The sequence below is a fragment of the Martes martes genome, assembly GCF_963455335.1.
Source record: "Martes martes genome assembly, chromosome: 8".
In the NCBI taxonomy this organism is placed as follows: domain Eukaryota; kingdom Metazoa; phylum Chordata; class Mammalia; order Carnivora; family Mustelidae; genus Martes; species Martes martes.
The window spans coordinates 45,506,909-45,532,102 of NC_137895.1; the positions used below are offsets into that span (position 1 = coordinate 45,506,909).

General features: G+C 35.8%; 1 protein-coding gene across 1 annotated transcript in view; it reads right to left on the minus strand.

The window, feature by feature from the left end:
• Positions 1 to 2,147: 2,147 nt before the first annotated feature.
• Positions 2,148 to 25,194, minus strand: part of RAB21 (RAB21, member RAS oncogene family) — a 34,957-nt gene continuing 11,910 nt past the window's right edge. The window contains exons 2-7 of the mRNA XM_080811701.1: positions 24,150 to 24,209; positions 23,096 to 23,203; positions 19,874 to 19,937; positions 12,922 to 12,976; positions 12,355 to 12,443; positions 2,148 to 5,206 (exon numbers count right to left, since the gene is read on the minus strand). Coding sequence (XP_080667827.1) covers positions 5,064 to 5,206; positions 12,355 to 12,443; positions 12,922 to 12,976; positions 19,874 to 19,937; positions 23,096 to 23,203; positions 24,150 to 24,209 — 519 coding nt within the window. The 3' untranslated portion in view covers positions 2,148 to 5,063. The remainder of the gene's footprint in view (positions 5,207 to 12,354; positions 12,444 to 12,921; positions 12,977 to 19,873; positions 19,938 to 23,095; positions 23,204 to 24,149; positions 24,210 to 25,194) is intronic.

A 25,194-nucleotide genomic window follows, 5' to 3' on the forward strand; every position in this document is an offset into this window, starting at 1 on the left:
CGCATGAACTTCTATGTTATGTAACTACTTGGGAGTTCTAGAAAGCCTTTAGTTTATCTGTACTCTTTCTCTATCAGTTATTCCTCCCCTTTTTTCTACTTCCCTCAAATAAAAACCTATTCTAAATAAACAACCTGCTAAATTCTTAAATTTTATATGTTAATCAGTCAACAGTGGGCCAAAAGTAATGTACTTCAAATGAATTATAAGCAGATGTCTTTCTAATATCCTGATTCACATGTTTAAGGGAGACCCTGATTCTGTCTAATCACTGGCTTGCACTTAAATTCTGATTCTCATGAAATCCATCTAATTGACAAGATTCCTTTTGGGAAGGTTTCATAGAGAGTCAGAAGTTATTTTGAAAGTCAAACACTCTAAACATGTGGGAGAAGATTAAAAAAAGTCTGCATATACTGACATAACAGTTCCTAGACATGATGGTACGAGAAAAAGCAAGTTACAAAACATATGCATAGTAAGACAGCATTTATGTAAAAATTTAAAACCCATAAAACTATGTATTTCTCTAGGTAAATATACTTATATAAATGCACAGCAAAAAGGTAATTGAAAAGTATATACTACAGAGCAATTATTTTCCATCTGGGAGGGGAGTACTTTTTATTCTTTTTCCTAGAGTATATTCTCAGATAATTAAATACAAAGTGAAGAACTTTTACATTTCTAGAAGTACTACATATGATGATCTCCTTAAAATAGTTAGCTACCAAAGATACAGTTTTGCAAATACCACTGTTGTCTACATTTCAATATTACCATACATTATCCCTGCTGTCCCTCACCTTTCCTCTCATTGCTCTACACACGCTCAAATTTAAGGAAGTCAATTTTAGCTTTTTCTTGAGTATTTGAGAACTGATACAGTGAGAATAAAGGTAGGCAGTTTCATCTTTTGGCTTTAATGTGATACATTTGGAAGTATGAGCAGGCCTCTGAAGAGGACAAGATACTTTAAGAATAAGTTTCTTACTGGGTGTGCCGTGTAACATCAACTTGCTGTGTTCATTTATCTACTGCAGAGAAAAAGTTGTGGTAGCAAGGTAAACATATAAAAGCACACTTGGCTTCTCAGAAAAGAGATGATATACAAATCCCAAAGAGCACAAGCAGTGCTAAAAGTCTATCAAATTAAAGTGGTATTTGTTTAGAAGCAAAAGCATTGTTGCTTGAAATTGGAAACTCTTAAGAGTATTTCTAAATTTTTTTCATTATGTATGATTAATGCTAAAATACTTGCATTTAGGAAATTTGCCCAGAATTCTAATTTGTTTCCTTTGAAAAGGGAAATGCCATCAAAGCCAAACATATGTGTAACATGAATTTTGGTCCACAAACACCAAATATATTATTGTTTTTGTTAACTGAAAATTACAGAACAGCAACATACTAGAATCAATACCTATCGTGAAGTCAAGTAAATATATATATATTCAGCTTTTAGTTATTAAAATCTAGGTAATACATTATGTAATTTAGAAAAAAGATCTACTTAGTCTCTGTATCTCCAGACTTATTGTAAGGCTCCTAATGATTGCAACCATCCATACCCTTTTCTAGAAGAGCTCAACATCTTCAATCGTCAGAGTATGTATTCCCTCTTTCCCAAACTGCATCTATAAAGATGACTACAATGGCAAACAGAAGTCAAAAGGTGAATTTCAAAAGTTAAAGGCACAGATCAAACCACTTCTGGAGATAATATAAGTGGTAATTTATAAGGGTAGATTCTATTATTTGGAGATAACATCAATGATCTAGACTCCTTGTAGCATTTATAATATAGAAAATTGCAAATTATATTAAAAGACATAGTATCACAATTCATTTTTTATATGTTCTAAACATTTGGCACAATGCATAACTTGTCTTTAGAAATGACTAAATAATGACTTGATAATGTACTTTCAAAATGATTATAAAAATGTCAGGTTGTAGAGTTTCATATCCACCTGCCTTCCATTCTCCTCACTACCCTTCTTTCATATTTCCCAACTTCTATTTTTCCTTACTGAAAACCTGTATCATTCTTCTTTCTCTCTTTAATGCCAAGTAAAAAGTAATCACTGATAATATATAGCTAATATTAAAAAAAAAAAAAAAAAACACCACCAAAACATCAATTTAGCTGTAACAGCTATAGCTTTAGGGTATTTTTAGGAGATATTCCCAGAACAAAACAAATTCGAACACTCATATTTCATACAATAACGTGATGCTTTTTTTCAGATTGCTGTTTACCCCAAAACTGTTGCAATATACATTTTTAAAAACAGTATTTTCCTCTAGAATCACAAAGCAAAACAAGATGCTGAATACCCATCATTACAGAAACAATGATTGTATACTTTTAACATAATATTCAGATATTTTTAATGACTATCTTATACCAATTTTTAATTATATAGTAAATGTGTACACTTACTAAATGAAAAATATATTGGTCCTACCTACCTACTACTTTTAATACACAATACAGTAACTTGTGTCTTTTTCCTAATAGCACAATTTATAAGGACAGGAACACAAAAGATATGTTAGAGGTGAAGAAAGTTATCAGAGAAATTTTCTCAGCCTTAGTTTACCATCCCTTTACCTCTCCTTTATGCACATCTGCAATTTGCTGGTCCTCTTTTATTCCTCTTTCATCCTATTCCTACCTAAAGACCTCTCAGGCCTCAAGGCAAGGACAAGTATTCTGTATTATTTATCGTTGCTAATGAATTAGCTTAAATTACAGGTCAAAAAAAGAAGAAACGCTTGAGGTTAAGAAAGATACACAGAAACCAAGGGAGAGTAAAGGAAAAAAAAAATATGGAGAGTGGTTTTACCCCATCAATCATTATCTGGCAACTCTAGAGCAGAGATTCCTATCTGGACTTAGTATCATTAATATAGGGTCAAAAATCGAAGAGTACAACTCTCTAGTTATCAGGCTTTATGACTCTACTTTTTTGGAAAAAAACTCAATTTTATCTCTAAAACATTCCACTCCAAAGGAGAAGAGCTTATTTCACATCAGCATGTATACTAGAAGAAATGGCAAGGCTTGCTTTACTTTCTGTGGAAGAACCAGGGGACAAAACCAATTTTTCCTGTATTTGTACTCATGATTCCCCTTGTCTCCTCTGCTGCCCTACATAAAGACAAACTTCCCAGGACACTGAGAGATTATACAGAGTACAATCATCTGATTAAAAAAAAAAAACAATTTTATAGCTTATATCCCTCACTCTTCCCACTCCACCCTCTCCAAACACAAACAGCAGAGATCAGTGTGTTGAGTTTAGCAAGGAGAGTAACTAAAGAAGGTAAAGAGAGGGCTCAAAGAACACTTAATATTTTAAGTTAAAATTCTGACATCATAACATCAAGGTGTCAATTCAACTTTAAACCCATTTGGGAAAATTTAAGCTATTAACTTAAAAATATGGTAGTACTTCTTTAGTAACTGTAACCTCTTTATATTCTCTTAATTGCTCATGCTAACAACTTTATTGCATACTACTGCTTCTTATAAGAAGTAAATCCAGGGACCATTCCATTTAATCTTAGACATAACATTTACTAGTTTTCCAAGCATGACAGAAATGGAAAAATATATATATTAGAACAAGAACAATTTATGTTAATCTCCACAATTTGTGATCCTTCTGTGAGCAGTGTCTGATTCTATTAAAATTAACAAATTTAAGTTCAGTCCTATGCTTAAGAAAAAAAAACCCTAATGAGACTAATTTACAAAGTATACAAGAATATAATTTTATAATAAATCTTTCCAGTGTTTGCTATAACCACATTACATGAAATGTTTCCCTTCACAGAAACTCAGAAGGACAACTCTTATAAAATGGAACAAACTTTTCTGTGTTCATCTCTGGCAAGCAATGAACAAATACAATTTGCTCACAAAGGGTTTAAAAGTGCTGCCCCAGGAGAATAAACGACCCACTGACATGCTGTATGAATGAGTCTTGGCCAGTGGCAACTCTCTGGGACCTCTTCCTTTCTTCTCACACCAGTGAAACCATCTCACATAAAGTCTAAGAGAAAACTAAAGCCATTGCAGAAGTGAAACTCAGCATGCTCCACTCAAATACTTCTAAGGTAACCACTCTAAAGCAAAATCAGCAGAATTCATCTCTTTTATCCAAAAAAGTCCCCCCCCCAAACAACAACAACAACAACAAAAACAAACAAAAAAAACCCCAACAAACCAAAAGGCAAATGCTGTTGTTCAATCATCAGAAAGACTTACAGAGGCAAAAAATATGACAACAGCAATAATTCAAGTAAAGTATATGTGAAAATTAAAACACGCCACTTTCAAGTTAAGACAAAAGTGAACGGGAGCTATGATCTTTATAACAGAGTCAAAAAGCTTAGGCATTATCACCAAATGTTAATTCACTTTACAATCATCAATGAGACTATTGTATATATTTTTGCACCTTGCGCTTGTAAAAGCAGATAAAATATTTAATATGTAATTTTACAATGTATTTTACCAGCTCAGCATACAGGTTGTATATAGATTATATCAAAGTAGTAGACAGTTAAGGGACCTGTGCAAACCCTGCAAAAATAGTACTTCAGGTATCTGCTACTTAAAAAAAAAGAAAACAAAAACAGTTTGCTGTTCAGAAGTGATACAATTCAAACTACCACAAAATACAAAGGGCTGCAAAAATGTATACCATTCCAACAACATATATAAGTTATTAAATAAAGATTTGATTTAAAAGAATATAAATGAAGCCTTTAAGTAGGTCTTTTCTACATGCATATTATTCCTTATTAAAGAAAAAAGTATGTAAAAAGGCCATTGGTAATTGCTTTGTTAACATTTGTAGAAAAATGCCAATTCTCTGGTCACAAACTCCACTAAGTTTAGCACTTAAGGTCTCTGCAGTGTTATAAACGTAATTTAAAATACTGTTAATTCTAGAATTCCATTGGTAAAATAATGTGACTTGGAATATGGCAGTCTTCATGTTGAGGGCAATGATCCACAGTTTGTTTAATTTCTTAAGTGTGAACAGTTATCCAGAAGAACAGCACCCTCCACCACCGCTCTGGGCTTGAGGTTCATCATCAATAATCTGTACACCTCGCCTTGCAGATCCTGGTTGACTAGAGCCATTGCCTTTTGCTCTCTCATCCACTTGTGCTGTTTCTATCATCCCTGAGAGAGGGAGGAAACAGAAATTATTTAGGACCACAACCTCTGAGTTTCCTTTTTCTGTAATTTCAGTATACCACCATGATAGCCATTTCTGACTTTCAACCAATAAGGAAACTAAATATAATAAACATTTTGTCAGCTCACTAAACAGCCTTTCCTGAAAGTTATAAATAGTTAATAGCAACTATATTTGTCCAGTTGCATAATGGCCACAGTGATATCAAGAGAGAGAAAAGTTTCTGCTTTGAACAAATGACTGTATACAAGTATAATCCTTAAGATTTTCCAAATATACTTAGCAACCTGTCAAAGAAGTTCAAATTATTCCATGTACAACTAGTAGTTAGGGGAAAAGATTTATTCTTCAACTAGTAATGTAATACTTTAAGAATGAAAGAGTTTAAGATGAGGGAGGAAGAACAAGCTGCAGGACCCATGCTATGTGACTTAAAGATATAGCAGAAAGTTACTCCAATAGAGAGTGAGATATTGGGGAAAGGAGAGCTCGAAAGATCAATGAAACTAGTAATACACTACATGTTAATTAACCAAATTTAAATAAAAAATAAATAAATACAGATCAATGGAACAGAGTCCAGAAATAGACCCCCATTTATATGGTCACTTGATTTTTGATGTATATGCCAAGATTATTCAATGAAGAAAGATTAATCTTTTCAAGAAACAATATTATAACTGGATATTTACATGTAAAAAATAAACCCTGATTTATCTTTAGCTCTCGCTATATATATAAAAATTTAAAAATGAATTATAGACCCAACCAGAAATTTCTAGAAGAAAACATAGGAGGAAATCTCTGTAGGAAAAAAATCTTTGTGACTGTGAATTAGGCAAAGATTTCTCATATAAAACACATAAAAAATGAATCATAAAGAAAAATTGACAAATCAGACCTTATTAAATAAATTTAGAACTTCTGTTCTGAAAGACAGTTAAAAAATGAAAAAAGAAGACAAAGATTAGGAGTAAATATTCACAAAACACATATCTGAAAAGATGAAGAAAGAAAAGAGGGAGTCCTTAAAACAATAATTCTTAACTTGGGTCCAGAGACTGCTCTTGAACAACGGTTTCCAAATTTAGGTGTACAGGAAAATCCAGTAAGATGAAATAAGGAACCACCACAAATTCTAATTCTACGTATTATTCCCTAATCTTTCAATTTTTCTAGTTTTATAAAAATGTACAAAATACATTAGTATATGTTCTACACATTTTAAATAAACATGGGAAATACTCAATTTTTTTTCTATAAAACTGTGAGATTTAGGGGCATATGGGTGGCTTAGTCAGATAAGTGTCCCTTTCTTGATTCTGGCTCAGGTCTTGACCTCAGGGTTGTAACACTGAGCCCTGTATTGGGCTCCACGCTCAGCACAGAGTCTGCTTAGGATTCTCTCTCTCACTCTCTCTCCACCTCTCCGCCCACTTGTGTGTTCATGCACACTCTCTCGAATACTAAATAAATAAAATCTTAAGAAAAAAAAGATGTGAGATTTATAACATTTCTAAGCTACAGCTCTAGACCCTTGGTACTCCAAGTATGATCTTAGGACCAGCATCATCACCACATGCGTGCCTGTTAGAAACGAAAAGTTGAGACCCACACCAGACCCACTCTATCAAATATACATTTTTACAAGATCTCCAAGTGATTGATAGGTATGTACAAGCAGTGAAAATAGAAACAAATTCCCAAATTTCAGTGTGCATCACAATCATAGGGAAGGATTGTTAAAACATAGATTCTAGGCATCACGTCCAGAAGTTTTGACTCAGTTGGTTTGGGCAGGGCACAAGAATCTGCATTTCTCATATATTTTCAAGTGATGCTGACGCTGCTGATCTGGGGACCTCACTTAGAGAATTAAAGCTCTACAAGAATTATGAATGATCTTCAGGTTTCCGTAAAACTGAAATTTACTCCAAAGTTTATGTATATGTACATTTTCCTAGATATAAAAACCACAGTTTCATCAAATTCTTGGGAAACTATAAGGTCCATAAAGTCAAGGAATATAATTTCACAAAATCATTTCAATCTATTATTCCATAGAGTAGGATTTTCCTAAGTATGGTTGGTATATATGCTATTGGTGATAAACATTTTCCTCTCTTTTAGAAAACTTTCTACTACGAAAAACTTCAAGTATATATAAACATAATGAAAATCCATTACGTCCATCACACAATTTCATCTATACTAAGCAAGCATCCCTAGCATTGAGAATCAAACAGTAGACACATAATTTTATTTGTAATTTTAATATTTTAATATGACCTCTAAAATATATGGACTCTTTTTTAAAAAAATAAGACCTTTTTAAAAAAGCTTAACCACAACACCATAATCATACCTTAAAAAGTTTATGATAATTTTTAAAATAAAGAATAATGCAATTTATTTAAACTAAAACAAACAAAAAGCATTTCACCTATTTCTCCCACCCTCAAACCCTGCCTCTGGCAACTACCAATCTGTATCTATCTGTATCTACCAATTATCTGTATCTATGAGATCGGTTTTATTTATTTATTTTTAGATTTCACATATAAGAGAGATCCTATGTTATTTATCCTTCTCTGATTTATTTCACTTAGGATAATGCCCTCAAGGTTCATCCATGTTGTCACAAATGGCAAAATCTCATCTGTTTTTTTGGCTGCGAAGTTAGTTTGATATAGTACACTTGTTTATTTTTGCTTTTGTTGCTTTTGCTTTCACTGTCAGATTAAAAAAAATCATTGCTAAGACCTATGTCAAGGAGCTTACTGCCTATATTTTCTTTCAGGTGTTCTATGGTTTTAGGTCTCAGGTTCATTTAAGTTCATTTAAGTTAATTTGTAACTTAATCCATTTTAGTTAATCCATTTAAGTTAATTTTTGTGTACGGTATAAGATAGTGGTCCAGGTTCGTTCTTTTGCATGTGGCTGTCCAAATTCCCCAACACCATTTATTGAAGAGACTGTCCTTTCCCTGTTGCATATTCTTGGCTTTTTTTGTCATAAGTTAATTGGTCATATATGCATGGTTTTATTTCTGGGCTCTGTATTCTGTTCCATTGATCTGTGTGTCTATTTTTATGCCAATACCACAATTTTACTATAGCTCTGTAATACAGTTTGAAATCAGGAAATGTTGTGATGCTTCTAGCTTTGTTCTCGAACTCAAGACTGTTCTGGCTATTCACGGTCTTATGTTTCTATACCAATTTTAGGGTTGTGTTCTCTTCTGTTAAAAATGCCACTGGACTTCTGATAAAGACTATGCTGAATCTGCTTTGGGTAGTATGGACTTTTTTTTTTAATTTGAGAGAGAGACAGCGAGGGAGGGAACACAAACAGGGGGAGTGGGAGAGGGCGAAGCAGGCTTCCCGCTGAGCAGGGAGCCTGATGCCGGGGCTCGATCCCAACCTGAGCCAAAGGCAGATGCTTACCAACTGAGTCACCCAGGCGCCCCTTAAGTTGAAAACATCTTAAGCTTGATCCCACTGTAAAGCTCAACATTATTACTCCCCCACCGAAGTTTTATGGTTTTGATTTCACATTTTACATCATTTCATCTTATGTATCCCTCAACTAATTATTGTAATTATGATTATTTTTACTACTTTTGTCTTCTAACTTTCATACTAGCTTTATAATCAATAATATACTCCCTTTACTAAATATTTGCTTTCCAGTGAGATTTCTTCTCTCAAGCATGTTCTACTAATTAGCACCCCCCCCCTTTTTTTTTCAGGTAAAAGAAGTTCCTTTAACATATCTTTAGGAAAAGTTTAGTGATGATGAACTTTAGCTTTTGCTTGTCTGGAAAATGCTTTATTTTTCCTTCCCTTCTGAATATGATTTTGCCAAGCTGAGAATTCTTGGTTGGAAGTTTTTTCTTTCAGCACTTTGAATATATCATATACATCACGCCATTCCCTCTGGCCTGGGAAACTGCTGCTGAAAGATCTGCTGATAATATAATGGGGGTGGGGGGTCTTCTTTTATGTAACAAGTTGTTTTTCACTTGCTGCTTTTAATAATCTCTCCTTATCTTTCGCTTTTGACATTTTACTTATGTGTCTTTGGTGTGGATCTTTTAGGTTCCTCTTATTTGGAACTCTCTGGGCTTCCTGGGCTTGGATGTCTGTTTCCTTACTCAGTTGGTAAGTTTTTAGCCATTATGTCTTCAAATAAGATTCTGCCTCTTTCTCTCTGTCTTCTCCTTCTAGAATCCCTTGGATGCAAAGGTTGCTGTCTGATGTCATCCTGTAAGTCCCTTAAACTATCTTCAATTTTTTCATTTTTTTCTTTTTGCTTTATCCCTTTCACTTTTTTCTTCTTGCTGCTCTGATTGGGTGAGTGCCACTGCCTTGCCTTTGAGTTGAATGGTCATTTCTTCTGATTCACCTAGTCTGATGTTGAATATCACCGCTGTATTTTTCAGTTCATTTACTGTATGCTTCAGCTCTGTGACTTCTACCTGGTACTTTCTTATACTTTCCATTTCCTGTTGAAGTTCTATGTTCACCTAGTCTTCTCCCCAATTCAATGTTCAGTGATCATCTTTATAACCATTACCTTGAATTCTTTATCAGGTAAATTACTTATTTGTTTCATTAAGGTTTTTTCCCCAGGGTTTTTATCTTGTTCTTTCATTTGAAACATACCCCTCTGTTTCTTCATTTTGTGTTGACTCTCCATGTTGCTTTCTATACAGTAAATGGAACAAGCAGCCTATCATATTTTTAAATGCTCCCAGTAGTTAAGGATGTCCTAAGACCTATCAGTGTCCCAAAGGGGAGGACCTCAGCACCTAGATGTAGGGTGACTAGAAGCCCAATCTTTAGGCATCAGCTTTCAAAAGTATGCAAATATAGGGATGCCTGGGTGGTTCAGTTGGTTGAGCCTCCAACTCCTGGTTTCAGCTCAGGTTGTGATCTCAGGATCATGGGATTGAGCCCTGTGTGGGGCTCTGTGCTCAGGGGCAAAGTCTGCTTGGGATTCTCTCCTTTCCCTCTGCCCCTCCCTCTGCTCGTGCTCTCCCTCTCAACTCTTTAAAAAAAAAGACAACAACAGGATGCCTGCCTGGCTCAGTGGGTTAAGCCTCTGCCTTTGGCTCAGGTCATGATCTCAGGGTCCTGGGATCAAGACCCACATTGGGCTCTCTGCTCAATGGGGAGCCTGCTTCCCCCTCTTTCTCTGCCTGCCTCTCTGCCTACTTGTGATCTGTCAAGTGAATAAATAAAATCTTAAAACAAAAACAAAAAAACCCAAAAGTATGCAAACACATAGTCCTACAGGACTGCAATCATAAGCCCCGCTGGCCACTAAAGCCAGGTGATCTGGACGTATCCCCCAGATAGCAATAACAAAAATTAGGGCTCTAGACAAATGGATAAGCTCTTTCTAGGTCATAGGAGCAAGCTAGAACAAGGTAGAAGAAGAGCACCAAGATGGTGCTCACAGCCTACCGTCCTTGAAAGCAGCTCCATAGGCCACTAAATATGTCTCAAACTTGAAACTTGACCCTCAGGCCACAGTCATGATGACTAGTTAACAGGCCTCCTTCACAGAATAATTGAGCTTGTGGCTCTGTTGCTTCTTGCTATGCCCTGTGGGTGGTAGCTGTTTAAGAACTCTTTCTCTGTTGGTTACAGTCCCATGGGACCCATGACCGTAAGCCCCACTGGCCATTAGAGCCAGCTAATATAGAGATGTCCCCTGGCAGCAGTCACAAAAACTGGGGTACCAGACAGGGGTATGAGCTCCTTTCTGAGTAACATCAATTATAATCCAATGGGACCAAGAATACAAGCTCCCCTGGCCTCTGGGCCAGGTGATCAAGATGTATTTCCTAGGTGCAGCTGCAAAATAGGGGCACCAGATATGTGTGAAAGCTTCCCTCTGGAAGATAATGGTGCTCTGGAGGACAACAAAGGGTGAATCCAGCAAAGAGAGAGCATGAAGATGGTGCCTGCCAGTCTCCAGCCTGGGAGAGTATTCCATCAGCAGGCTCCTGGATGTGTGTGTTAAACTCTATGCCTTTAATAGAAGCAGGTGGGCCTCCCTCAGTTTAAGTTGGTGTGATCAGCTGCCTCTGAGCTGGGCCCTGGGACAAGTGAGTACAAGAGCAAGCCCTTCAAGAGCAGTTTTTCAGACTGCATCAATCTTGCAGGTCTTGGGATATAAGCCATGCTGGTTTTCAAAGTTAGATGGGGGAATCATCTCTCATTTATGTCTTTAAAGTTGAGATGCCCACTGTAGGGTTCAAACTCTACTCCTTAGGGAGAAGCTATGGGTTTTGAGTTCCTTTCTGGTTGTGGGTCACCACACCAGGGATGGGGTTTATGGCAAGATTATGTTACAGCCTCCTTCCCCTCTTAGATGTGGTTTTCTTCTTGTTAGTCCAATGTACAGCTGTCATTCAACTAGCCTTTAGGTTATTTTTTTAAAGAGGAAGTTGTTCCATATATAGCTTTAGACTCTGTGTGTCTAGAGAAGATAAGCTGAAAATCTTCTGATATGACCATCTTGAACTAGAACCTCAATAATTTTTTTTAAAGACTCCCTTTACTGTTTTTATTTATGTTTTCTTTAGGTAAGCTCTATGTTCAATGTGGGCTCGAACTCAAGACCCTGAGATCAAGAGTCACATGCTCTACTGACTGAGCTAGCCAGGCGCCTCTCAATAATTTCTTAATTATCATCAAATATCCAGTGAGTGTTCAGATAGCTCACTGTCTGACATACGTTCTCTTTTACTAGGTTGTCAAATCAGGATCCAAATAAGATGCATCCATTGCAGCAGGTTGTTACATTTCTTAAACCTGTGTATTCTCCTTCTATCTTTATATTTGATAGTTAACATTTATTTTAATGTATACTTGGCACATACCATATCTAATGATTTCATGATTTCATACCCATTAACTACTGCTTGAAATAGAGCTAAAGTAGGTATTTAAGCTTTAAAAAATGATTCTAAGAAAAATATTAAGTCAGTAATAGTACTGGTAGATGTGAGAAATCATTAATGTGGTCATTAATTGAGACTATAAAACATCACTTAAAAAGTATTACCAAAATTTTTAAAAGAACAACTTGTAAATATACAAAATCTGAGTATACCTACTTTTACAAAGGTCAAGAAAGAGTTCCTCAATTCCTTTGTTCTGTTTAGCAGAAGTATGATAATGTTTTGCTCCTACAGATTCTGCATACCTTAAAAAAAAAGTAACATCAGTGATACAAAAAAATTTTCATATTTTTGTCATAACTGCTATTTGAGTTTTTCCAAGTAGCAATTTTAGTGACTTATTACTAATTAACCCACATTTAGTAAAATTAAGATACATTGAACCAAATTTTAAATGAGCACATAAGGATAATAAGACTTGACATTTTTAAGTTAATTTGGAACCCAAATACTTTAATAAGTTTTTGTGACTCACTATTTGACTATATAGGTTTTTTTTTGGTATCACTCTTCACATTTTCTACTGAAATCAAAAAGAGAAGTGAAAATGGAGTATTTTTAGATGTTGTCAAAAGTCCACAAATTACCAACGGTTCACTGAATCCAACAGCTCATTTTATATTAACAGGTTTGAGTAATACCTAAATGGTAAAGCACATTGTGCAAAGAGAAAGACTTCTACTAGGGAATGACTAGATGGAGAGGGAAAGGGAGAACACTTACGATTCTGCTTCTTGAATGGAAACGTGTCTCTCTTTTTCCAGATCTATTTTATTACCTAGTTTCAAAAAGTAAAAGTGCCAATTCTTAATATTGATTCATTTTTATAACAAAACAATGCCAATTCTAAACACACAATTGCCATTTTAATTACCTAGAAAAAATTAATACAAATCCCCATCAGACTTCTACATGTCCTAAAACTACAAAGTTAAACCCTATGATAAGAGGGTTGATCATTACAGTCACGATATATGCCTTGACCTCCCTCAAATGGCTCAATGGATATCCCTCCTGAAGCTGCAGCCTTTGTCAGAGAAAATAACTTTTCCAAAGAGATGGGCACTATTCTTTGATTTAGGATATAATGGAGATTAAAAATCACTTGGGAACCTAGGAATAAACTATGATTCTTAGCCAAATGTAAATGGTCCCCAATCAACATGCAGCCAGTCAATAATTAAGCAAGGCTACCTTACTGTTCATGAAATACCATAGGCTAGACTCTTGGACTCTTAAGGGTATTTTGGTTTTGTAACTGATAAGAACTGGTTAAATAAAGCATTTAGACATATGGCCTTTTAAGCACTTTACTATCACAGGAGAGGAAACTGTACTATTTAGCAACATGAGAGAACTTAATACATGCACATCATGCAAACTTAAAATTACTGAAAATAAGTTTGGTTTTCTTAAACAATGGGACAAAACCGAGATAATGCTAAAAACCCACCAGAATAAAAGTGAAGTAACTGCAAAATGCAGATTCCTTATTAAATACAAGGTAGAGGTTAAGGTGAGTTGCCCGGGCACACAGGATACTAAGGTAAAGGAAATAACAGATAGAAAAAAGAGAGAATACCCTAAGGAAGAATATTTCAAACAAATATTTTCATTTCTATTATGATTTATGGGGAAGGGAGGGAGAAAACTTTGTAAATAAGGTCATCTTTTCTTGGGACCTTACAGAATCTAGAAGACAGCTTCAGATAAGGATTGAAGTAAGCACCCAATGAAAGATCCAATGCTTAGAACTGAGAAGTACAAGCCCAGAGAGTGTATATATGGAGGACCTTAAATAATCTGAGCACCCAAATGTTGGCGGCTACAGTACCTATTTGACACCACAGCCAAAGCATGAGAAGGAAACAGACTATATACTAAAGCTCAGGGATTACCAACAAATTCAGTAATGAATTGTTCCTTCTTTGAAGAGTTATCTGTTTAACTCAGCAAGAAAGACATATCAGTTCTGACTTCCTACATTATATCTGTCAATAAAATTTTAAATTTGCTAAATACTACAGCCAATACATCTGAGTCACCTGAAGAAAAACAAGCTGTTTATACTATGAAGAATGCAAAAAGCACCACCTAGTGGCCAGTGGTTCCAACAGAAGCACAAGGAGAGCCAAAAATTAACTAAAACCCTAGGAGTTGTTTTTCAATCTCTAATGCCTCTGCTTTCAAATTCTTCCAGAATTATGAACATCCATTTTTTTTTAAAGGAGGACTGAGAAAGAATTTGAGTAGTGTCTTAAATGAATATTTGGGGAAAATTATTCAGACACTGCTTTCTCATCTGATAGCATTCTAAATTTACCTAACTTTAATAAATCTAGTTATAATTAAAATAGCTAACTTTTTTAGTAAGCTAATTATTATTTTAAATGAAATAATTTTGCCACTATTTCCTTTGACAATCAGTGTCCATAAAGGGATTAATAACACAGATTAAGTCATAAAAAACTGCATTTTGGAGACTGACATCTTTCCAAACTTAAAACCTTTTTAGTGCCTATAGCTCTTTTAAAAGCAACACATATAAAGGATTAAGGCTTTGAGGCTCATCTATTTCAATGCTACTACGCAGTTATATAGGGAACTTTCTAATAGGATTGAAACACCTGAAAACAAGGATTACCACCAAGCAAAGTATAGTACTATGAAGATTGGGGGGAAAACTGGCTGAAGCTATTGGAGAGGAAAGGGAAAAGCCACTGTGTTACAAATAGTAAAAACTTTATCTTCTTTATAAACACACATTTGAATTAAAAATATGAAAGGGATATACTCATTGCTAAGGGCAGATGGCCTAATGGCAATAAAGGGCTAGAACCCTATTTTGGTTAGACTGTATGGTGGTGTATGGGCTAGTCAAAAGAAGCTTTCAAAGGCTTTCAACCTGATAAAGTGTGTTTTTATGGCCTGGATCACTTCATAACTATATAACCTGGGGGGAAATTACTAACGTCTCAGTATCACTCTACACAAATGTAGCTAACAAATTTAGCATGGTTCATATGAAAATATGATAATGTAAAAGACCTAGCATATAGTACATGCTCAAAAAGAGCAGTTATTAATATCAGCTGTATTCATCACAGTGAGTGATCAAATGGAAAATCAGTATTATTATGAGAAAATTAAAGCCCACACATTTTACTACCACCTTGCTACTTCATCTAGCTAATTTGGTTAATCCAACACTCTAGGAAGTCCTCCTTTTACTTCCCTTCCCCCCAAATTTAGTTAGGTTTGTTTTAGTGCTATCAGAACATTCTATACTTCCCCCTTCATAGCATTTATTGTAATATATAATAGCCTGTTCTTCTCCCTCTCTCAATAAGCTCTGGGAAGACAAGGACTATATCTATTTTGTTCACTTATTCTTATACTACACTATTCCCAAACTGGTATAGAGTAAGCAATCTATAGTGCTGGTTAAGAATATGGGCTTGAGGGGCGCCTGGGTGGCTCAGTGGGTTAAAGCTTCTGCCTTCGGCTCAGGTCATGATCCCAGGGTCCTGGGATCAAGCCCCACATCAGGCTCTCTGCTCAGTGGAGATCTTGCCATCTCCTCTCTCTCTCTGCCTGTCTCTCCGCCTACATGTGATCTCTGTCAAATAAATAAATAAAATCTTAAAAAAAAAAAAAAAAAGAATATGGGCTTGATCTAGCAGAAAGACCTAAGTTAAAATCCCAGGTCTACCTCTAACTAGCTATGTACTTTGGGAAATGTCAAGCTCGCAGCCCACTTCTCATGTGTGATATGGAAACGGCAGCAATACCTTCTTGTAGTGCTGTCAGAAGACTTAATGAAAGCATAAACATATAGTTCTTAGAACAGTACCTAGCACTCAATAAATGGTAACTATTATTTATTTATTTCTAAAGATTTTATTTATTTATTTGACAGACATAGATCACAAGTAGACAGAGAGGAAGGCAGAGAGAGAGGGAGGGGAAGCAGGCTCCCTGCTGAGCAGAGAGCCCAATGTGAGGCTTGATCCAAGGACCCTGGGATCATGACCTGAGCTGAAGGCAAAGGCTTTTAACCCACTGAGCCACCCAGGCGCCCAGTAACTATTATTTAAAATAGGTATTTAACAAACATACAAATGTTAAGGACAGACTAGAAGCAAAATAACAAAGCAACCACAGCTTAGAGTGCTAATTAATGGAATAACTAAAACTGAGAGGAAAAATCTCTGCTAGCAAAGTATGGGGTTCTCCATTATTGGTTAACACATTATAAGTGGTTTAGATACGGATCTAGAAGGTTAAGTATTTAATTTACATGAAGAAGCCATCAAACATAAAGATTCAGGAACATTGTATGAGTTGAAATTCCTACACTTAAGTTTAAATAACTTAATTATATATGAAAAAGATGGGGGGAACGGCTAGGTGGCTCAGTCGTTAAGCATCTGCCTTTGGCGAGCCCTGTGACGGGGCTCCCTGCTCTACAGGAAGCCTGCTTCTCCCTCTTCCAATCCCACTCCCCCTGCTTGTGTTCCCTCTCTCTTGTCAAATAAATAATAGAATCTTATAAAAAAAAAAAGGGGGGGGGCGCCTGGGTGGCTCAGTGGGTTAAGCCTCTGCCTTCAGCTCAGGTCACCGTCTCAGGGTCCTGGGATCAAGCCCCACATCAGGCTCTCTGCTCAGTGGGGGGCCTGCTTCCCTCTCTCTCTCTGCCTGCCTCTCTGCCTAGTTGTGATCTCTCTGTCAAATAAATAAATAAAATCTTTAAAGAAAAAAAAAGATGAGAAAAGCTTGACAGAAAAGCAATACTTATAAAAAGTAATTCAGATTTTTGTTAAGTATAATCTATATAAAAGAGACACTGTGACATGGCTGCTAAAAAATGTATGCAATCTTCGGCAGTGTTGGTAGAAAGATAATAGAAGAATTTTAAAAAGAGAGCCATTTAAGGAGACATTGGCTCAACAATGTTTGGATTCTAGTATTCAAGTGTAGAAGACATATTTATACACTGACATAAACCTAGGAAAAAATAATCAGGATGGTAAAAATGTCTACAAGTAAGACCAAATGAAAAACAACCGAGGACTAGAGAATGTAAGATTTCAGGTGAACCATCCAAATGTTTGAAAGGTTGTCTTATTTAGAGGAAAAGGAACAAATATTTGTCAAATGCCCTCTTTATGCCAAGTGTTTTCCAAGTTATTATTTAACTTACATTAAATTACATAGAACCCTGGGAAGTAGTGTTATTATTTTGAATTCAGTAATAAAACAGAAGAATGAATAAACACTGAACTACTATAAAAAATAGGATGGGGACGCCTGGGTGGCTCAGTTGGTTAAGCGGCTGCCTTTGGCTCAGGTCATGATCCCAGCGTCCTGGGATCAAGTCCCACATCGGGCTCCTTGCTCGGCGGGGAGTCTGTTTCTCCCTCTGCCTCTGCCTACCACTCTGTCTGCCTGTGCTCGTTCGCTCTCTCTCTCTAACAAATAAATAAATTAAAAAAAAAAAATTTTAAAAAAATAGGATGAAAATCAGTATGTGGAAAAAATAATGTAAATGCCTATCAATAACAAAAGGATAAATTCTGGGATATTTATAGAATAAAGTATTAGAGAGCAAAGAGAATAAAATGAACTACAACCATATACAAAAACACAGAGGAATCCTGCGAACATAAGGTAAAGCCAAAAAAAACCAGATTCAAGAGTTCATACTATACAATTTCATTTATATAAAATTCAAAACAAAACTAGTTCATGCAGTAAAATGTCAAGACAGTGTCTGGAGGTGGAAAATGGTGAGGGGAAAGCAGCTAGGATAAAAAAGAAACACAGGTGAGACCTGTAAGTTACTTTGTGAAATTTTCCTTTTGTGGTAAAAGGACTCTCAAAATTCTTTCAACAATGAATTACAACTAAAATTCCATGTCACACTTGCCAACAGAAATGAGAACTTTTTAGTCTCTGTATCAATCATTAATAAACATTATATAACATTAAATGAGGATTATCTGACCCTACTTGAGGCAGTAAGCTACCACCAATATTTCTAACCTTTTTATAGTATGAACACAAAAAATAAACAGTTCAAATTAACTATTCATAAGCTTTATTTATCCAGCTATTTTCTTTAAATGTTACTTTGTAACCTGGGTCAAGTAACAAACTCTTGAGCTTTCTTTGACTTTAAGTATATTTAGTCATTTCTTTCCTTCTTCTGAGAGATAACCAGAATTCCAAATAATCAAATATTTAGTCATTCACCTACTGTTACTACTTCCATTCCTATTAATCCCCAGATACCAGACAAAGCCAGGCCAAACTCACTGACTAGCTACAGCTTTGGCCCAAACTCCCATGTGGCCTACTACTCCAGTTTTCCATTCTGAAATACTCTTGCCATCTAACTTAACATCTAGCAACTAAACTTACAAAGTAGGCCAGATAATCTCCTTGGCCTCTTCCCCCAGGCACACACCCTCATCTAGAACTGTAGAGTTTGCCGATCTAATGGTGAGACAATATAAGAAATGTAAACTCTAGTTTAAAAAAAATAATTCTTAAAAGTCAAATGTGCACACATTGACCATTCCATTCTAGGTCCTCCACTAAAGCTACCCTGATTTCTTCTAGGCCATTGTTATTCTACCAAGTCATGCAGAAAGAAAGAAAACAGCATGAAGCTACTCATCATAAGGATTAATAACAAAGCATGGGAATCAGAATGACTTCAATTCCTACCCCATCTCTGATAGCTGCCTGATATTGTACAAGTTATCAAGTATCTCCAGGGCTTAGCTTCCTCTCATCAAAGCCCTCATCAAATTATGAGGATTACATGAAAAACTGTCTACTAAGAACAAAGCATAGTGTATGGTATACTCTACTGCTCAATAATAAGTTCTTTTATCATAGAAATAATAATCTAAAGAAAAAGCGAACCAGAGAGAAATTCCAGAAGTCCAAGAGTGAGTTCTAGAGTTCTTTCACCCTTGTATCATGATTTGCTCATCCTCAAGAGTCAAATTTGTCCTTAATTCAAAAATGTGTATAGTTAAATGTATAAAACAAGAACACTAACCTAAGTCATTAGTTTTAATTTTATTTAAAAATAGTTCCTAGGGGCGCCTGGGTGGCTCAGTGGGTTAAGGCCTCTGCTTTCAGCTCAGGTCATGATCCTAGGGTCCTGGGATCGAGCCCCGCATCGGGCTCTCTGCTCAGCAGGGAACCTGCTTCCTCCTCTCTCTCTGCCTGCCTCTCTGCCTGCTTGTGATCTCTGCCTGTCAAATAAATAAATAAAAATCTTTAAAAATAAAAAAAATAAAATTCTTAAAAAAAAAAAAATAAAAAATAAAAATAAAAATAGTTCCTAAACTCTTTTTTTTCTAAAGAAAATCTTATGATGAAAAACTAAAGATCAAACTGAAGCAAGTCTGGGAGTTGAAAGTTTACTTGCTCCCCAAGGTCTTCCCTGACGTCTGAATCTCCTGAAAGATCACTTCCAAATCAAAAATTATTCTAAAATATTAAATATTAAAATATTCTTCTTCCTTTCTCAGGTAATTTCAAAAATGAGATTTACTTACTTGCTATTCTCTAATATAACATTAAGGAAACAGAACACTTTTTTTTTTTTTTTTTTTGGAAACAGAGGACTTAAAAAAAAAAAAGTAATGATGCTTACCAACTATACATAAACAGATTTCATTTCCCAACATTTTCCGTAATTCTTTGACCCAGTTTTTTACCTGTGTATACAAAAGAGTAAATATCAAATCCTGTTGCAACAACTATCATTACAACTCCCCAAACTCCACATTGTCAAAATACCTCAGAATTTGTCTAACAGCCCATATACTTAGTTACCTGTAGGATCAGTTACTGACAAACAAACAAACATCTAATGGAACGATTTCTCCATCTACATAGCGGTATAGACAGAAACACCTCTAATTATAAATTTTCATAAATCTTCCACAGATCTAAACAAAACTATTAACTAGAGCAAAACTCCAGCCTCAGATAAAAGATGCTTGTAGAGTCATTTTGGACTTACGAACATCTTAAATTTAAAGTCTTTTGTATTCCAATTGGTTCCAAATTAGAGGGCACAGAAGCTTCTGTGTCACACACTTAAAGGGGGGGGGATGTATATGGGCACTAAAAAGAGTACCAAAATAAATTTTCATCCTTTAGTGTTTAACAGGTTTTTTCAACTTCAGCCCTACTGGTATTTTGGCCCAGATTAACGCTGCTGGGAGGGACTGCCCTGTGTAATGTATGCTATTGAGCAGCATCCCCAGCCTCCTGCCCACTAGGTTATCAGTGCCACCCTCCAGCTGTGATAACCAAAGACATCTCCGAACACTGCTCCCTCCTGGTGGAGAACCACTGGTATACAATGACTCCATTATCAAACAGATTCTTCACTATGAAGCACGGCAGTAGGCACAGTTGAGTACATTCAAATTAAGTAAATTAATTATTTGAACTCCTGATTTTTAAATACGCTGATTACAATAAAATAGGATAAGAACAAACTTGAATACCTCCTTCATTTTTTTGTAATGGAATTTAATTTCCATGTAATCAAGTCACACAGAATCTACACATCTTCCTAAGAAAATGCACACACATCTTTAAATTATAAAAGTTACGTTAAATAGGTGGTAAGTAAGCACTTACTGTACATCTGGTCCTACAGTACAAATGTAACCATTCCACATTCCTGTTCTTTGCAGGAATGCAGAAAAACTGTCTTTAATAAACCCCAAACCTTTATAAAAGGAAAGGTAATCAATATCACCACCTTATCTTTCTCAGAGCACTGAACCATAGTTTTCTCAGTACAGCCCCATCTTTTTGTTTCATTCACATGTATGTAGAAAGTTTTTAGAGAAGCACTGACTTCCATCCTAGTTGATGTCACATAAGAAAAATATGACAACTTGGTATAAAACGTACATCCTCATCATTTCAAAGGAAACGTGCCAGAATCCAATTAAATATTACTCTACTCTCTGTATAGATAGTATCATAACCTACTAAATCTAACCAAAATGTGTTATTCATCTGCAAATAGATCCCCTTCTGCAGGCATCCTACTCATTACCCCCATACATTCTGTAGTGAGTTAGAGATGGTTACAGATTTTTTACCAATCCTCTCAACAAGAGTTAGAGTCTGGGGGGGGGGGGAACGTTGGCCCCTGCTCAGCAGGGAGTCTGCCTCTCCCTCTCCCCCTGCTGTGCTCTCTACCTCTCTCTCAAATAAATCATTAAAATCTTTAAAAAAAAAAAAGAGAGAGAGAGAGAGAGAGAGAGAGTGTCTATTACCCTTCCCTCTGAAGCTGGGTTAGCCTTGCAACTTGCTCTGACCAAGAGAATGTGGCAGAAGTAATGCTATGCCAGTTCCAGACTCAAGCCTTAAGAAGGCCTGGAAGGTACTCTTAGGATCCAGTCATCATGTAAACAGCTTAGGCTAGAATATGGAATAATGAGGGAGCATGTGGAGAGAGCACCAGACGATGAGACACCAAATGGAGTGAGAGGCCACAAGGAGGAGAACAGGCCTTCCTAGATGGTCCTGGCCTCGCCAAGCTTGAAGTTCAATGCAGTTGCATGAGTGACTCCCATGAAACCACATAACCTGCCCAGTCAACCCACAAAACCATGAGAAATAATACATTGTTTAAAGCCACCAAGTTTTGGGGGCTTGTTACAAAGCAAGAGAGAAATGGTCACTTTTCAACCTAGAAGACTCAACCTTCTCTTAATCAATAAAACACTCAGACCATTTCCATCTATGTCAAAAGACAGGAAGAGACAACAAACAGCAGCCCCCAAATGAATTTTGCAAGTTACTTCATCATTCCCTTTTTCTACTCCTTGGACTAAATTTTTCCACATGTAATAACCCAAGGACTAACTTGCATAGTTGCTTCATCAGTTGAATACTGAAAAACAAATGGGGAAAAAAAAAACCACCTAAAACTGAAACTAAAAAAGCAAGCAATTTCTATAGAAACAAACCTGTAACTCAATGCAAGTAAAGTTTCTGCCGCGGAATTACCCCTTTTAGTTACATACCCTTGACAAATTTATTCCATAAGGGGCTTCACCATCCTGACTGTGATGAGAATTCAAAGGTAAGTTTAATGGTAACTTAGTTTGGTTCTGAACAACTTCAAAAATTCTACATTTGTGATGGATATTTAAAAGAGGCGTGAAAGGCGCCTGGGCAGCTCAGTCTGCTTAGGCTCAGGTCATGATCCACGGGTCCTGGGATGGAGCCCTGCTTCAGGCTCTGTGCTCAGCAGCAAGTTGCTTCTCATTCTATACCCCCACCCTGCTCATGCTCTAATAAATTAATAAAATCTTAAAAAAAAAAATAAGAGGGGTGAAAAATAATGAAGAAGGTTTAAAATAAATGCTAATTAGACTGTCATTTAAAATTTATATTATATCCTTTAGGACATTTAGTGAGAAGAAAGAGCTTAAACATGATTTAGTTCTTCTTTTCCCTCTTTACAATTCAGGAGTCCATGCAGCCATACGAAGTATTCACATGCCTAGCTAGTGCATATGGAATCAAGAAATACATGTGATTTTTCTTTATAGGGAGAAAAAAAGCCCCTTGATTTTTATAAAGTGTTATTTCAAAGTATTTCCCTTTCCTAATATCGGAGAAAGCCATGTAATAAACTTATTAATAACTGTTATTCAAAATATAAACATGAATTAAATACTGCATTAACAAATATGAGTGGTAACCATTTATGCACTACTTTATTTTACTTTTAAAACCAAGGCTAGTCACATTAGTAAACAAAGGCATGTGAATGGAGACTTGAAAAATTATTGTTGTTATTCTATTTAAGTCATCTACCCATAAGTAAACATAATACCTTCTGAAAGGAATCTTCATCTGTTATATCATAAACTAAAATAGCTCCATTTGAATCTCTGTAGTAAATTGGACCCAATGCATGGAATCTCTCTTGACCTGCTGTATCCTAAATAAAGCAACAAACACTTATTAGGTCATAAGAAAAAAATACATCTGCTATTGCAACTATAATAAACTGTTGATTAACTGGAAAGTGGGACATGAAGTTACAGATAAACTCAAAACATTGTTAAAAGAAAAAAAACAAGTTACAAAAAATTTTTTAGAAGTTACAAACAATATTTAATGTTTTACTGTTATATGAAAGTTACTTCCCTCCCAAGCAAAATTCCCACCCCATTAAACAAAAAACAGTTTAATTGCCAGAGGATCAGAATGCCCACGATGGCATTATAGGCCAGGAATAGGCCTTGCCCTAAATTTAGGTTCCGCATAGAGGGAGAAGACAAGGAAAGAGAGCATACACTAGAACAATTGGCCAAAAGGTCCTCTGATGCACTACCCTTGCCCTACTCTGTACTAGCTATTCCCCTGGAAAGTGGGAACATGGAAACACAGAGGGGAAAAATGCCAGTCAGGCTGTCCACCCACCCTGTTCTTTGTCTGACATGGAATCCCTCTGAGTTGACCCTTCTTCCAGCTCAACAGTTATGGATAAGCAATATTCATGTATGCAACTGTATAATTTTTAGCCTGATTTTAGAAAAAAATGTTTATTTAAAAACAGTTTTGGGGGTGCCTGGGTGGCTCAGTGGGTTAAAGCCTCTGCCTTCGGCTCGGTCATGATTCCAGGGTCCTGGGATCGAGCCCCACATCGGGCTCTCTGCTCAGCAGGGAGCCTGCTTCCTCCTCTCCCTCTGTTTGCCTTCCTCTCTGCCTACTTGTGATCTGTATTTGTCAAATAAATAAATAAGATCCTTAAAAAAAAAAGTTTTAACTAAACTTAAAAAAAAAATCCAGAAATTGGAATTCCTATTCCTTGAGCCCATTAGTTATTAGAGTACAAAGAACAGAAGAAGCCTTCACTCACTCAACTGAAAAGGTTAACTTACCCATATAGCAAGGTTTACTCTTTTCCCACCAATATTTAACTTCTTCGTTAAGAATGATGCCTAAGAAAAGAGATATACATTAAACAATATTTCATATAATATAATGTTTCTTATTCTAAGAACTATAGATGAAAGAATAATCTCAATATGAAACTCAAGTTATCTGGGAGAAAAAATAATCACTGAGTTCTTATTAATGACCAAACATTCACTGAAGACAGAACATTATTTATATTCTAATCTAAAATATGGTATTTTGCTTTATGAACACAAGTTATGAAAAACAGGAAGAAAAACATGGCCCCTGGCTGGCTCAGTTGGTAGAGCATGTGACTTTTGATCTTAGGGCCATGAGTTTGAGCCGCCTGTTGGGCATGGAGACGACTTAAAATAGAAACAAATAAAAAGATTTTTTAAAAAATTGTAATTAAGTATTTTCTTAGATTTTCCCCATAAAAATTTTTCTTAGAGCATTTAATTTGATGTCACCCTACATACTCATTATAGAAAGAGCTAAGAGATTTCTAAATGAGAGAAAAGATATATTTACTGGTAGTTTACTTAATGGTATGAATACCAGTATTATTTGAAATATTCCTGTAATTATTTTATAACTCAATTATTTAACTTATATCCAATAATTATCCCAGGTACCAATGTTACAGAAATGAAAGGAAATGGTTCTAGCCTTCAAGGAGTTTATAGTCTATAGTAGAAATAAACATGTAAAGAAAAGTTCAATATCATGTAACAATTGTTAAAATGGGAGGGCCTTGCCAAGTATACTCTAAAGAGAGTGCTAAGAAAGGAAGTGTAAAGTCGCCCTGGATGAGTCAAAAAAAAGTTTCAAAAAGAAGGTGATAATCTCCCCTTTAGGAGTAATAGGGGCTTTTCCAACAGATGGGAGAAGCCACTGAAGCCTCAAACATGTAACTCCCTCTCCATGGAGAACTCCCAACAAGTTAGTAAGGTCAATGCCAGAGATGAGACTACAAAGATAGGCAAATGCTTTTCAAATAAAAAAAGTGCTAGGGTTCCATGTCTA